The 13,523-nt window shown below is 39.8% G+C and overlaps 2 protein-coding genes across 4 annotated transcripts in view; both read right to left on the reverse strand.

The window, feature by feature from the left end:
• The window catches only part of TRPC1 (transient receptor potential cation channel subfamily C member 1), a 33,510-nt gene extending 28,899 nt beyond the window's left edge, over positions 1-4,611 (reverse strand). For both annotated transcript variants that reach the window (XM_063132167.1, XM_063132166.1), the window contains exons 1-3: positions 4,404-4,611; positions 1,120-1,274; positions 832-933 (exon numbers count right to left, since the gene is read on the reverse strand). In XM_063132167.1, coding sequence (XP_062988237.1) covers positions 832-933; positions 1,120-1,274; positions 4,404-4,539 — 393 coding nt within the window. In that variant the 5' untranslated portion in view covers positions 4,540-4,611. The remainder of the gene's footprint in view (positions 1-831; positions 934-1,119; positions 1,275-4,403) is intronic.
• Positions 4,612-7,303: 2,692 nt separating this feature from the next.
• The window catches only part of PLS1 (plastin 1), a 58,562-nt gene continuing 52,342 nt past the window's right edge, over positions 7,304-13,523 (reverse strand). For both annotated transcript variants that reach the window (XM_063132155.1, XM_063132156.1), the window contains exons 15-16: positions 10,991-11,115; positions 7,304-9,611 (exon numbers count right to left, since the gene is read on the reverse strand). In XM_063132155.1, coding sequence (XP_062988225.1) covers positions 9,476-9,611; positions 10,991-11,115 — 261 coding nt within the window. In that variant the 3' untranslated portion in view covers positions 7,304-9,475. The remainder of the gene's footprint in view (positions 9,612-10,990; positions 11,116-13,523) is intronic.

Consider the following 13,523-nt stretch of genomic DNA (forward strand, 5'->3'; position numbering starts at 1 on the left):
GCCAAGTCTTTGGCATCACCTGGTGCTCAACATCCCCGTGGTGGCAGACTCCGCACAAAAGGACTCAGCGGGCACTTTAAAAATCAGCCATTCTTCTGAGCACCCGCCAGCCAAGTCCCTGGCTTTGGGTAGCATGTGCTGTGTAGAAGGACTCTGCTACTCCTATCAGTGCCAGACACTTGCTGCCTGCATCCCTGCTGTTATCTCCAATGTAAGACTGGAAATAACAGCAGGGATTCTTCCAGGAGGTAGGTCTTGGAGGCCAAGCCTGTCCCCTGAAGGAACCCCAGGGTGCTCTACAGGCTGGATTAGGTGAGTAAGCCAGAGGTTCCACATCCCTACACTGAAGTGAACAGATTAGAGCTCTCATAAAAGCAACAATATTTGAAATGATGAAAAAAAGTATAATTTGACTATCAAACTAAAGTGATAATTTAAATTGTAACCTCTGGGGATTATACCATGTTTAATTGAAAAATTGGTAGAAAAAGACCTTGAAGTTTAGAACTGAATAGTTATACGACAAGAAAGACAAAAATAAGTACATCATCCTTCTTTTAATATATGCTTACTGGCCTTTGGCAGTCTACTTTTGGTCAATTCTCAAGCTGTAGGGTACCAATAGTTTTAAAACTCCTATCCTAAAACACGAATGAGGGGAATTAATCTGCCCCTTTTCAATACATAATCAAAAGGAATTTAAATCTGTTCTCCAAAGCTTCAGAAACCAAAACTTTCCCACTACCAAATATGCAGTTAACAGTAACACTGGCATTTGAGTACTAGATATACTAAATGTGTCCTAAAACATTTAATTAAAGTAATACTAACAACAATTGTTGGTCTACTGGATCGTTTTGGCCGATGATTAAGTAATATATCGACAGCTCCAACAACTTCTGAGTCAATGGCCACCAATAATGCATCTGTAGACTGAAGAAAATTAAAGCAGAAGTAACACAAAACTGCATATTATGGAAGAAAATATGCATTTTTAAATTACAAAAAGTGGTAATACTAAGGAAGATATCTTTCTTCTGAAAGGCAGACAAGAATAAATAACATTTCAAGTATATATTGTAATTTACTTTGTTTTTAACAACAAAAACAACAAAGTACCTGACAGCCATAATCCAGGAGGAGCTGTAGTATGTCTAGATTCTCATTTTCAATAGTAATGGTAACAGCATTTCTCCCAAGCACATCCACACAATTTATGTTCATTTCACCAGAACTATTTTCTTCCAAAAGTTTCTTTACCATGTAATAGTCACCTAAACAAAGACTTATTTTAGTACTTTGGGATATTTGTAAATATTTTAACATATTATATTGGGGAATATTAACCAGATAAGTTTTTATTTTAGGTATCTCTAAAACCTTAGTCCCATGCACCTCTGTGCAACAGATATTTTAACATTCTGATTCAGAGGGTCAAAACTGCTTCTTAAAACAGAAACAATTAAAAAAAACAACCGTGTACCCAACATCTGCCGTGAACAAGCACTGATCCTTGTTCCTCACATGCATTGCCTGATGTGCAAATGGACTGATCAACATTCCCAGCTCTGACATTCTGGTGAGGAAATCAAGCTTTGGAGACTCTTCTTCCCATCCTGCCTGTCTAACAGATGATCAGCAAAAATACACACCTTGATTGTGAGCAAGCACAACAACTGGATATGATCTTCTACCAAGATCAAAGTTCTTTAAATCAGGAGTTAGGTGTGGCAGCATGAGCCTCTGGTTATGCTGCTCATTTAGGGGTCTGGAAAGCCCATCTTCCAACAAAGTGATAGCACCAATGTAAACAAACACCAAAAGTAATCTCAGTTCTACTATTTGATTGCCAGAGTATAGTCTCCAAGGCAGGAATGTCAGCACACCCCAAATCACTGCTAAAGAAGTTTACCTATTTGGGGGCGCATACATGCCCACTGGCATCTATGAAGCATTGATAGTTTGAGTGCTTTTCTCATTTGAAGTCACAGCCTTCAAATATTGGATAAGAAAAGAAGAGAGCTATTCTTTAGGACTGCTCTATACACCACTGCTAATGATACATTTTAAACTCTTTTTGAGTTCTAAAAGAATGAATTCTCACCACTATTCTCAAAGCTGCAACACAAATGCACTACTCGCTAAGCTGTATGGAAGGAAACTCTTCATAATAAAAATGTCCACCAAAAAGAAGTGCAATCCTAAAAATGTCTACTCAGTTATAAGTCCCATTGAAAGTGGGCAGAGGACTGCAGCCTAAGTTAACTTTAAAATCATCTAAAAATTGACAGGAGGTAAAAAAAAATGACATACTATATGTTGATTTTAGTGCAGTAATGCATATGTACATATTAATGGTAAGATAGAAAAAAAATTGTCAATCACATGGCATTAGTGTCTTATTATTTACTGTCAAGCACCTCCTAATTTATTATGTTCCAATCCTCCAGAAACTTCAAATCAGAAATCCTAGATCCTGTTGTTTGTGCAGTAAAGCTTGAAGGTTTAAGAAACCATAAGATAAACTAAAATAATGCTTATTTTAAATTGTGTAAAAGCTTTATAAATTTAAGCAAACTGAATTATTTAGATCAAAGTGGGAAATTGATAAAGGTTTTAGGGTGCATCCACACATACATACATCTTTATGAACATCTTTATGTTAGAACTGTCTTTTTTTAGATTTGTATTAAGGCATTATTTCAGCAAGAGAAACTTCAAATCACATCTTGAGCATCATCACATAGGAAAAAATTGTGTTTCCTTATTGTCACTTCTCCGCTCCCACCTTTGTCCCTCATTACTTCCTCTTTCTGCCTGGAGGGGAAAGAGGAAGTAAACAAACGCCACATGGTCCATTCAATATCCTGATGCTTTTCCTGCACTTAACAGGAGATTGCAGTACATTCCATTTTAAAAATGAAGTCAGATTAAAAGGGGTCTTTGTGAAAGAAAAATGAGCGGAATGAGCAGGAGGCACGCAGGAGGTGGATGTCGTCTAAAGGACACACACACATCCGTATGTGAACAGGAGCAAGCGTGCAATAAAACACTCGTCTGATGAACCTCTTTTATTAGGGTGCACTCTTATGCATGTTTAGAGAGAGAAAAAGTCCTAGAACTCCCTGAATTCCCCAATCAGTATGGCTGGCTGAGGAATTCTGGGAGCTGTAGGACTTTCTTCTGTCAAAACATGCATAGGATTGTACCCTAAGTGAAACGCTTTTGTTACATTCATCTCCAAATCTCAGTTACTGCATTTTGTCAACTTATAATGAGAAGGAAGCACTTTCCCCCAACACTTTTTGTGTATGCATATGGAAAAAGCATTAAACTTTTGAAGACTAACAAATAAGAACACAGATTACTTGCACAGTGCCAGCGTTTTTGCTTCATGAGCCAACCCCTTAACAAAAAACACTCAGGGACAGGCAGATTTTATATTCCTATAAAGTGAAAGAAAGCAGAGTTGACCCAGGGTACCATGGATACTCTTACCCTTACTAGTGTAATATCAGTCCAGAGGTGCACCTATAGCTGGGCCAAAGCCCAAGGCCCCACAGCTGAGGGATCCACCAAATGACCACCCAGAGAGCAGTAGACTAAATTTTATAACTGTGGTCATGATAGTGCTGTGATTCAACTAAGTTTAAAATGGAGAACTACAAATTCTCAGAGTTGTGTTTTAATCAGGGCGGTCAAACAGTTTTGCTGTTGTTCTAACATATCAGGAATGTAGAAACTATTTTAAAGCATGGAATGGCAGCTAAAGTGGGAAGAAGAGAAATGGGAGTTGTGTGCTTCTCAACTGGAGTAATACGAACTGCCATCTAAAGGTCCTCCCTTCCATAAGATCAGGGCCGAACATTACCTAACTGCAACTCTAATTAAGTTCCCCTTAAATCCCACATTTCAATCAGCACCATATAGCCACAATCAGGATGCCTGAGGAGTAGCAAAAGCCAGTGGAGGCTGGTGGCTCCTATTTCAGTGGGGCTATAAATCTGACTTTCAGTCAGGACTCAAAAGCACCTATCCCAGGTGTTGAACCCGATTTGGGGTGAGGGCTCAGCACCTTGGACAGCTCCTTTAGAGTTCTGGCTGGTTCTGACTGACACCTAGAATGGATTCACAGCCCAACCCTAAGTCGGGGCCACCAGCCTGAGGGAGCCTGTCCTCTTCCATTAACCCCTCTCGGACCACGGCTGAGGCCGGAGTGGGTTTCTCATCGGCGTAACTGAGCCGAGATGCGCCCAAGGGAAAGGAGGCGGCCGGCCTGGCCGAGTCGGAAAGGCGCGTTTGCTAGTGCGGCTCTCCTTGAGGCTGGGCGGATCCGCTGACCGAGGGGACGGAGGGAAACGGCCTGTCCTCACCCAAAACGGGAGGGGGAGGGGGAGGCCTACCTTTGTCGCAGGCCAGCAGGAAGAGCTTCTCGTCCAAGGTGGTCTCCTCTTTCACCTGCCTGACATCCTTCAGCGCCAGCAGCTTGTTTGGGGAAGCCGAGGCCGACGGGTCCGAGCTCTGGTAGAGAGCAGCCATAGCGCCGGCTCCGCTGGGCTGAGGCCCATCGAGAGGGGCCGCTCCAAGGGAAGCCCCCACCCCGCTCCTCCCTGCCTGCCTCCTTACTTCCTACAGCCGGGGATCCCACCGGCCTCACACACCGGCGCCCGAAGGGAGAACGAGCGACGACGCCAGAGCTGTCAAAACTGAGGAGAGCGAGAGCTCGCCGCGCAGGCGCAGAGAGGCCCCGCGTTCTCGCCTGCGTTAAGCGGCCTAAACGGCTCTCGCTTACGTCCTCTCCCCGGAGGGACGCGAGGAGGCACCAGAGCGGGGCTGTCCTTCGTGCTCAGGGGCGCAGAGGGACGGAGGGAGGGAGGGACTCCGCGGGCCGAGCCGCAGTAAGAACTCAAGAGCACATCGGTCTCTAGTCAGGGGAGGCTGCTGGCTCCGGTTTCGCTGGGGTTGTGAATCCATTCTGCGTTTCAGCCAGAACGCTAAAGGAGCTCTCCAAGGTGCTGAAGCTATTTTGGGCCTTTAGCGTTCTGGCTGCTTCTGACTGAAACCCAGAATGGATTCACAGTCCTTGCCAAATTGAAGCCACCAGCCTCCAATGTCTCCAGAACTTTAAAAGTAAAGCCACTGTAATTAAAATTGCTCTTAATGCACTGGATGGGTGCATGGGGTATTATCTTGAATATATTCAAGAGGAAGCCCTTGCAGTTTGCTATGAATTGCCACCACCACCCCAACACACACACTATTTCATTTGTACCCCACTTTCCTACCAAGACTGGCTTTCAAGGCAGCTTGCAATCACTGATAAAAAAGCAAATATATTAAAACACAATTAAAATCACAACAGAGTAAAAACAGTATCCAGCTCAACAGACCTGCTTACACACAAAAGGCTCACTTGAATAAAACTGTCTTTGCTTGCCAGTGGAAGGAAAGCAGAGAGGGAGCAAAACTATCCTCCCTTAGCAGGGAGTTCCACAGCCAGGGAGCAGCTACCAAGAATGCCCTCTTTCACATACGTACATATACACAATCCACACATGAAATACCCCCACCCCTGTTCCCTCACGATTCAGATGTTTGACTGTCACTGATGCTTTTCTCTTTTCCCTAAGCCAAATCCCAATCAGTCTGTTTCCATACGTTCTTTGCTAATATGTTCCAGAGCTCCCAATTTTTGGACGCAAATTGGTAGAAGTGGAGAAACGAAAGTATTATGTGATAAAAATAATTCATGCAGAAGAAAACCCAACAAAGAATGGGGATGGGGTAATTAAAAACATACATTGCCTTTCCATCTTGAAAACACGCTTCTTTTACATGTAAGTTTCACAAATATATATTTATAATAATCACAGTTAGTCTGGCTGCACAAGCAACCAGTGGCAATATATTGTACCTCTGAAGGTACCTCTGAAGAAAGAGCAGTCAGAGAAGAGTGCCTCAATATTCCCAATAGCTGCAATGTGCCACAGCACTTAGAACATCCCATACTATAAGGACTATAGCTCAGGAGCAGAGCTCAGTGATTTGCATGCAAAAGAGGCCCAGGTTCAATTCCAGGCATCTATGGATAGGGCTGGGAAACATCCGTCTGAAACCCTGAAGACCCACTGCCACTCAGTGTAGACAATGCTGAGTTTGATGGACCAATGGAGATAACCGGTCATTATAAGGAAGCTTTCTGTTTCCCATACTAACCAGGCAAGAGTTTTGTACTGATCCACCTTTGTGCTTAGGGGTAAGCACAAGGGACAGACAGTCCAAACAGGAGAGGAGGAGGGGTAATCCTTACCCCAAATTTATACAACTTCCCCCCTTTGGGGGGAGTTCTCTGTGCATTTAGTTAAGCAGCAGGGCTGGAGATAAAATAGGTTTTTTTTCCAGTTTGAAAGTGGTGCATATACACATTCTGATATTGCCTCTGGTCAGCAAATTATTGCACTGACTCTGTTCAGACAACATGCTAAGCCACAGTGGTTAAGCATTTTGAGCTAAATATTATGGGTTAGCGTATCATGTGAACCATGACTTCGCGTATCATGTGAACCATTCCTAATCATGGTGGCTACATAACCATGGTTTAAACACACTCACTAACCATTGCTGCAAAAGAGTTAGCAGCGTAACCATGCTTAGTGTGTTGTCTGAACAGGCCCATTGTTTCAAAAACCTGCAAAAAGCCTTGAGCAGAGATATTTTCAGTTATTAATCCTGTATTCTCTCTTCAGCCTAAATCATCCAACCAGCAGCAATTTAGCAGTGAAGCTACTTCTATTTATAGGCTTAAACTACCCAGCCTGATGGTATACTAGATTCTGGTGTGTCTCTGGCAAAGTACCCGTCTCAATGTTTCATGACACTCCAAAACTCTGATTGTGATATGCTGGTTCTTTGCATTTATCTATTATCTGGACTGATGAAAAAAAGCCATTTTCACTTAATATTTGGATCCATATTAATCATTGCCCTTATCTATGGGCATTTCTAGAGTTACTGGGGCCTTAGCTAGATGGGGCAAAATCCCGGGATTGTCCCTGTGTGTTTTGAGAGTGTGGGGCAAGTAGCTGAGTTAATGCACATTTCTTTCTTTCTTTCATACATTTCTATACCACTCAATAACTGAAGCTCTATAGTGCATTCTTCATTTTGGACCATCATCATTTGGGATGTAAAATTAAACTCGAATAATGACACAATTTAGAAAATCATCATTTAGAAATGAATCAAAATGTCAACTACAACAACAAAACCCAAACCCAACACCAGGAAATGCAGAAATATTAAAAAAAACATTTACAAGAAATCACATCACATATAAAGGAAGGCCCTGAAGTGGACTCGGTATCTCTCTTTATTGCTTTTTAATATAACATTTTTTTAAAGTTCAGATATTTATTCTTATTGCAAAGCTTACTACATACATAATTTTGTTTTGCTTATTGTCACTGTTATACTTGTGCTTAGTTTTATCCTAGACCACAAACCTTAGCAATTTGCTAATTTTTCTTTAGCAAACACTTGTTCGATATTTACAAGTATCACTACTGAAAAATCTCAACAACGGGAGATGTACAGATTTAAAATAAATCATTTAAGTAAGAACCAGGTTTTGTCTATAATTCCAGTGTTGCAAACCAATTTTTTTTTAAAAAAAATAGTCGAATTAATCAATTACATTTTAATTGGTTAAGAGAGCAATCATATGCCCCCTAGACAGTATCTGGAGGATATAGGATTGTTTGGTTTTGGGACTCCAAGGTCGGAGACAGGAAACTGCACTCCCTACTCCTAACCCTTGCAGCCAGTGCCGAGAGAGACACACTGGCTGCTGCTTCAAATTCACAACCGCAAGCTCTTACAGGGGTAAAACGGTGTGCAGGTGGGCAGAGAGGGGAGGAAACCAGGGACGTGGGGATATGAGCTATTCCCACATTTAGCTAAAATGCAGATTGAGAGCCACACTCTGTCTCCCACTCTACATTGGAGGCTTACGAGAACCCAGGGCATATCCTGTAGTCTTGCATCCTAAATGACTAAGGGAGCAATCCTATGCATGTTTAGATAGTAAAAAGCCCTTGAACTCCCAGAATTTCCCAGTCTGTCTAAACATGCATTCAGTTTAAACGTGCATAGGGGTGTGACCTAAGGGTACAATCCCATAGTGAAAGATATACTGGCTGATGGGCTATAGGATATAACAAAGTATTGTTATGCCAAGATTTTGAATTTGATAAATACAACCTACCACTCAAGGACCGATATATGTAGTGCCTCCCATTCCTTGATCATGCTTAAAGGATAGGAGATGAGCCAAAGGGCCAAGTGCCTGCTCCTTTACAGAGCAAATTCCTTTCATCCTTCCCTCACCAGCCTTATCCACGATGAAGGCTTAAAATCAGCTTCAGCCCCTGGGGGTTTGAACTTGGGGATTTAAATCCTGATTAACTACAAACTTTGGTAACATTAGTCACATTTAACAGAGGTTCTGACCTAAGTGTTAATCATGATAAAGGCAAGCAGGGTAAGGATGAAGGGAAATTATGGTAGATCCTACACCTCATCCTCAATACTTCAACCACGGCAAGGGGACAGGATGCATTACAGCTATGGTGGCCTGCATTGTTTAGTATTTTCTTTTTAATTTCCAATTACGGTAATACATTTGAATCAAGACAGCCTCAAAAAAGTTACACAAGTTTGATTGCCTTGCAATTCCAGCAAATGAAATTAGCCCTCAAAAATTAAACAACTAAAACTTTAGTTGATTAATCTGCTAGTTTAACCAATTAATAGTTAGACTTTTCAAAACAGAAATGAGTCCCATTCAGTGCAATAGGATTTACAGCTTTGAATTTGTAGCCAAAATACCAACAGGAATTTGGACAGTCCCTTGCAATAAAGGCAAGGATACTGATCTTTTGGTCAACGTAACATGGTTGGAATGTTATCAGATTTTTAAAGATATTTCATGTATAGGGCTTACATACACAGAGAAATAAAATCTTAATTTCACAGCAACCTCTAAAGTAACATTTTAATCTTGATACGCTTTGTATTAACACAGGGCTGGACAGGTGCTTTAGCCTACAACTCCCATCAGCCCTAGCCAGCATAGCCAATGCTGGGGGATGATGGAAGTTGGAGTATAAAACAACTGGAGGTTTTCCACCCCTGCACCAAGAAAATATTTGTTTAAAAAGGCTATATAACAATAGTAATTTTAATCATGATTATTGCATTATGTTAGTAATGTTAGCTCATAAATTACTGATATATAAAAAATTCAGATGAAACCTTAAATATAAACAATTATTCTTTTTAAATAATCTCTCTATACATCTCCATATTTGTGTATATAAATTATCTCTGTTTTACAGCTACTAAATTTCATTAGTCTGTAAACAATGAGGCATTCATTGTGTTTATCGTGGCAGGAAATATGAAAAAAAAATCTTCTTTATTTCATTCTGTTCAGTCCTCTTCCCATCAAGCATGCGAACACCGTCATAACCATTTTTGGCTTCACTTCTACCAAGTCATCTGGTAGGGCATATATACAAGCACCAATTTTCCGAGCAACTGAAATAGCATACCTTGGAAAGAAAAAAGAATATATATATATATTTATTATTTATCTGGCATCATTTGATTGGTGAGATACAATAACTTTATTACCTTGGGTTGTATCCAGTGGTGGCTTTGCATTACTAGAAAGTGCTTCTGCTTGACAAGTCAGAGCAATCTCCCCCTCCCCCTCCACACCTACTCTATATCCTGTTCTGTGCTGAAGAATCTCTGAACACTTGGGAGCAGCTTTTTGTGTGGGGCAATAGTAACAAATTTTCTTTTAAACATGTATTGCTTAACAAATGTGGGCTTTGACAAGCAATTAGCAAAACCATGTCCTCTGTCTGTGAACAATTTACAGCCATTGATGTGACGTATCATTATTATCACTATTATTATTTATTTACTATAATTTGTATACCACCTTTGAATATAAAATGTCCAATGCAGTATACAGTATAAAGCTACAACACACAACTCATAAACATCACAGAATATTGTAAAAATTTAAAAATTGAGCTTAAGTTTATTCACCCTCATCTAGTAATCCAGTAACCACTAATCCAGGCCACTCATTTATGGATGCAACTTATCTTCTCAGCTGGATTTGATGGGGGGAGGGGAGAGAGATAGAGCTGAGTGTCATCAGCATTCTGATAACACCGCACTAATAGTCCTAGAGCTGCAGCATTAAAGTGAGGAGGGGGTTGAGTGATGGACTGTGCACACATGAATCTTGCTAGTCCACTTGAGTAGCAACAAGTTACTTGGGATCACAGTTCCCATATCATTTGCAGATGTAAAGCATGCTGAATTAGTATGCCTAATACCTGAGCTCAGATCCAGCAAATGAGACTCACATGTAGAAGCAGGTTGACGTGTGCACAGAAACACTGCAATGATTATTAAAAAGACTGGATGCATCTTTTGGTGTCCCCATTAAGAGCCACCAGTTGCCATATGGCATAAGCTTTCAGACAGGAGTGTATTTTGTTAGATGTATAATTAGTAGAAAGATAAGCAGACATGGAACAGCAAGCACATATCTGCCAGCTGAGAATAACACCTCAAAGGGCTCTAGTCGGTGAAAGTTTGGGCCACAGAAATGTTAGTGTTTAAGGTAGCACAGGATGGTTTGTTGTTTTTGCTGAAACAGACTAACACTCTGGAATTAGTTGACATGCCTCTCCCACACTAGAGGCATTCAAGAGGCAGCTGGACAACCATCTGTCAGGGATACTTTAGGGTGGATTCCTGCATTGAGCAGGAGGTTGGACTCAATGGCCTTGTAGGCCCCTTCCAACTCTGCTAGTCTATGATTCAATGTGCAACTAGTTCTGTGTGTTACAGATAGATCAGCACTGTTTTGTTTAATAAAGGAATAAAATGTGCTGGAAGGACTTACTTAGCATTATTCAGCTTGTCTGTTTCCGTAAGATCTTCCCTTTTAACCATTTCTGGACGAATTGCTTTCGGTGCAATGGCATCTATTAAATCTAATACAGGTAAACTGGTGCTAATAGATTTGTCCTAAAAGAAGAAGTGTTAAAATGTTTCATTATCATTGAAACCTGGATTTTCTTTAATTCTCATCAGTATTTTGCCATACATCTCATTGCTTTTTAATCTACTCTCTCATTGATACATAAATCCTTTAGTTGTGACTTCATTATATGGACTCATTGTCAGATCATGATTGAACATAAAGTCACACGTGTTCCATTAAAAAAACATCAGAGCACCCTATTGTGTATTTTTTTATATAAAAAAAGGTTTTCAGAAATTTCTTGCATCTACCATGTTTGTATTTTCATCCTGTTGACTTCTTTCTGTGATTAGAAGTTCCTTTTGCTTGTTTATAAATGCCATAATCTGCTTATTCCTGAAATCCCAATACTGCTTTGAGCTCTACATTTTGTTACTAGGATACCGAAATGTGCTTCTTCTCTGCCTTAAATAGCAGGTAGTCACTTCGTTCAACATCTAAAGCAGATGGGCAATCTGGTCCATGACAACAAGAAATCAGCAAGAGGGGCCGTAGAATGATGTAATTAGCTCTGTTCCTCGAGAATTTCAGCTTGCTATTCCTCCTGACAGATTAAAGCTATGATTTCAAGATTTGCTCATAGCCAATTTGCCACCATGCACACGATGCATTTAAACCTAGCACTTTGTTATCCCATTTTAGCTATTAAGCTGATGTGTCTTGATAGATTTGTTGGGTCACAAAATCCCTTTTGAGAACTAATTATTTTGGAACATGTCACTCCATTTTTTTATCATAAAATGGTCATGTAACTTTTCTTTGACATGTGTATTTCCACTTCTGAGTAGTCTGATCTTCAGAATACTATACCTGCTCAAAGCCCATTGAAACCAATGTAGGCTTACACAAGAGAATATAAGGACCGTAGCCTTATTTTGTCTTATGGAACAGAATAATTAAGATGATACTACAAAATGAGAGCTCATGAGTTTGTAGCTATTTTTTTAATTCAAGAACGAACATTTGGGCCTCTACATTCCTTTTATGATTTGTGGCACAACATGCTGATTTATTTCAAACATATATGCATGGCTATTGGAGACGACTCTTTATCTGAATATACAAGGTAAACCCGTAAACTGCAATAAATCATACAGACACATGTACAAGTCCTACTGAAATCAATGGAAATATGGGCTGTACTGAGCTGCATTGTTGCTTTGCTTTTAATGTGTTCTGTTTATAAGAATGACAACTTAATCTGCCATAATTATTATATTCTCAATTATTCAGCAAATATTTTATTACAATCATATGGTAATATTGATACTTTTATGAAGCAGAAATGCTCTGATCTATGGTTTTGTTAATTTGTTTTTTACTGTCTTATATTTGGTGGAAGCACCAGATTTCATTCCCTTTGTTAAAGTGTATGCCCTCTCTGGTTTTAATGCAACATCATGTTGCAAGTGTGCCCCAAATCTCAACTACTTCCACAAGATGGGATAAAATATTTAGTTTCTTTGTATTGTTCAAATATTCTTTCTTTGGATGCTGAAAAGGCCTTTGAAAAAATTCACTGGAAATTTATTTTTGCCATGTTGAGTAATTTTGGCTTTCCCACAGAATTTCTGAAATGGGTTAGAATTTTATATTCAGCCCTAAGAGCTAGAGTTATGACTAATGGTCTACTTTTGTCTTTTTTTCACTAGGGAGAGGTACTAGACAGGGAAGTCCACTTTCACCTCTTATATATGACTTATGTTTGGAACCTCCGGCTTGTACTATTAGACCAAACAATAGTATCCATCGGTTTATGCACGATAGCTTAGAATTTAAAACTATTCTTTACGCTGATGATGTTTTACTGATTATCTCAAAACTCCAGTTACCTGTTTTGGCTTTGATGCAGTTGATTAATACTTTTGGTCATTTGTCCGGCTATTCAATTAGTGCCAACTGAAGATACTATACCTTGATGTGTATTAGCTAATTGGCAATTTCATTGGTGTCCAGTGTTATTACTTAACTGGGAATGCTTATTCCCAGAGACTTATCTCAAATGATAAAGCTAAATTTGAGTAACTTACTTAATGAGATTTCAAGGAATTTAGATAGATGGGCATCTTTAAAGCTGAGTCTGTGGAACAAGGTTAATGCACTCAAGATGAACATTTTACCTTGTATTGTTTATGTTATACATGGTATTCCTTTATTTTTACCTGGGAAATATTTTCAAAAACTCAAAAGCTTTGTTTCATACATTTTGGGGGGATGGGGCGGGTTCTTCCCCACCTCGGATATCCTTGAACTCTTTAACAAGATGTGATAAATATTTAGTTCTTTGAAAGCCATCCCAAGTGATTTCAGGTTTGCTTATTGAGTAAATTGTTCTATAATGTGCTAAAATTACATTTCCACTAAGCATTTCCCCCTTCTAAGTAAAAGACAA

The sequence above is a fragment of the Elgaria multicarinata genome, chromosome 8 (genome assembly GCF_023053635.1).
Source record: "Elgaria multicarinata webbii isolate HBS135686 ecotype San Diego chromosome 8, rElgMul1.1.pri, whole genome shotgun sequence".
NCBI classification, from domain to species: Eukaryota; Metazoa; Chordata; class Lepidosauria; order Squamata; family Anguidae; genus Elgaria; species Elgaria multicarinata.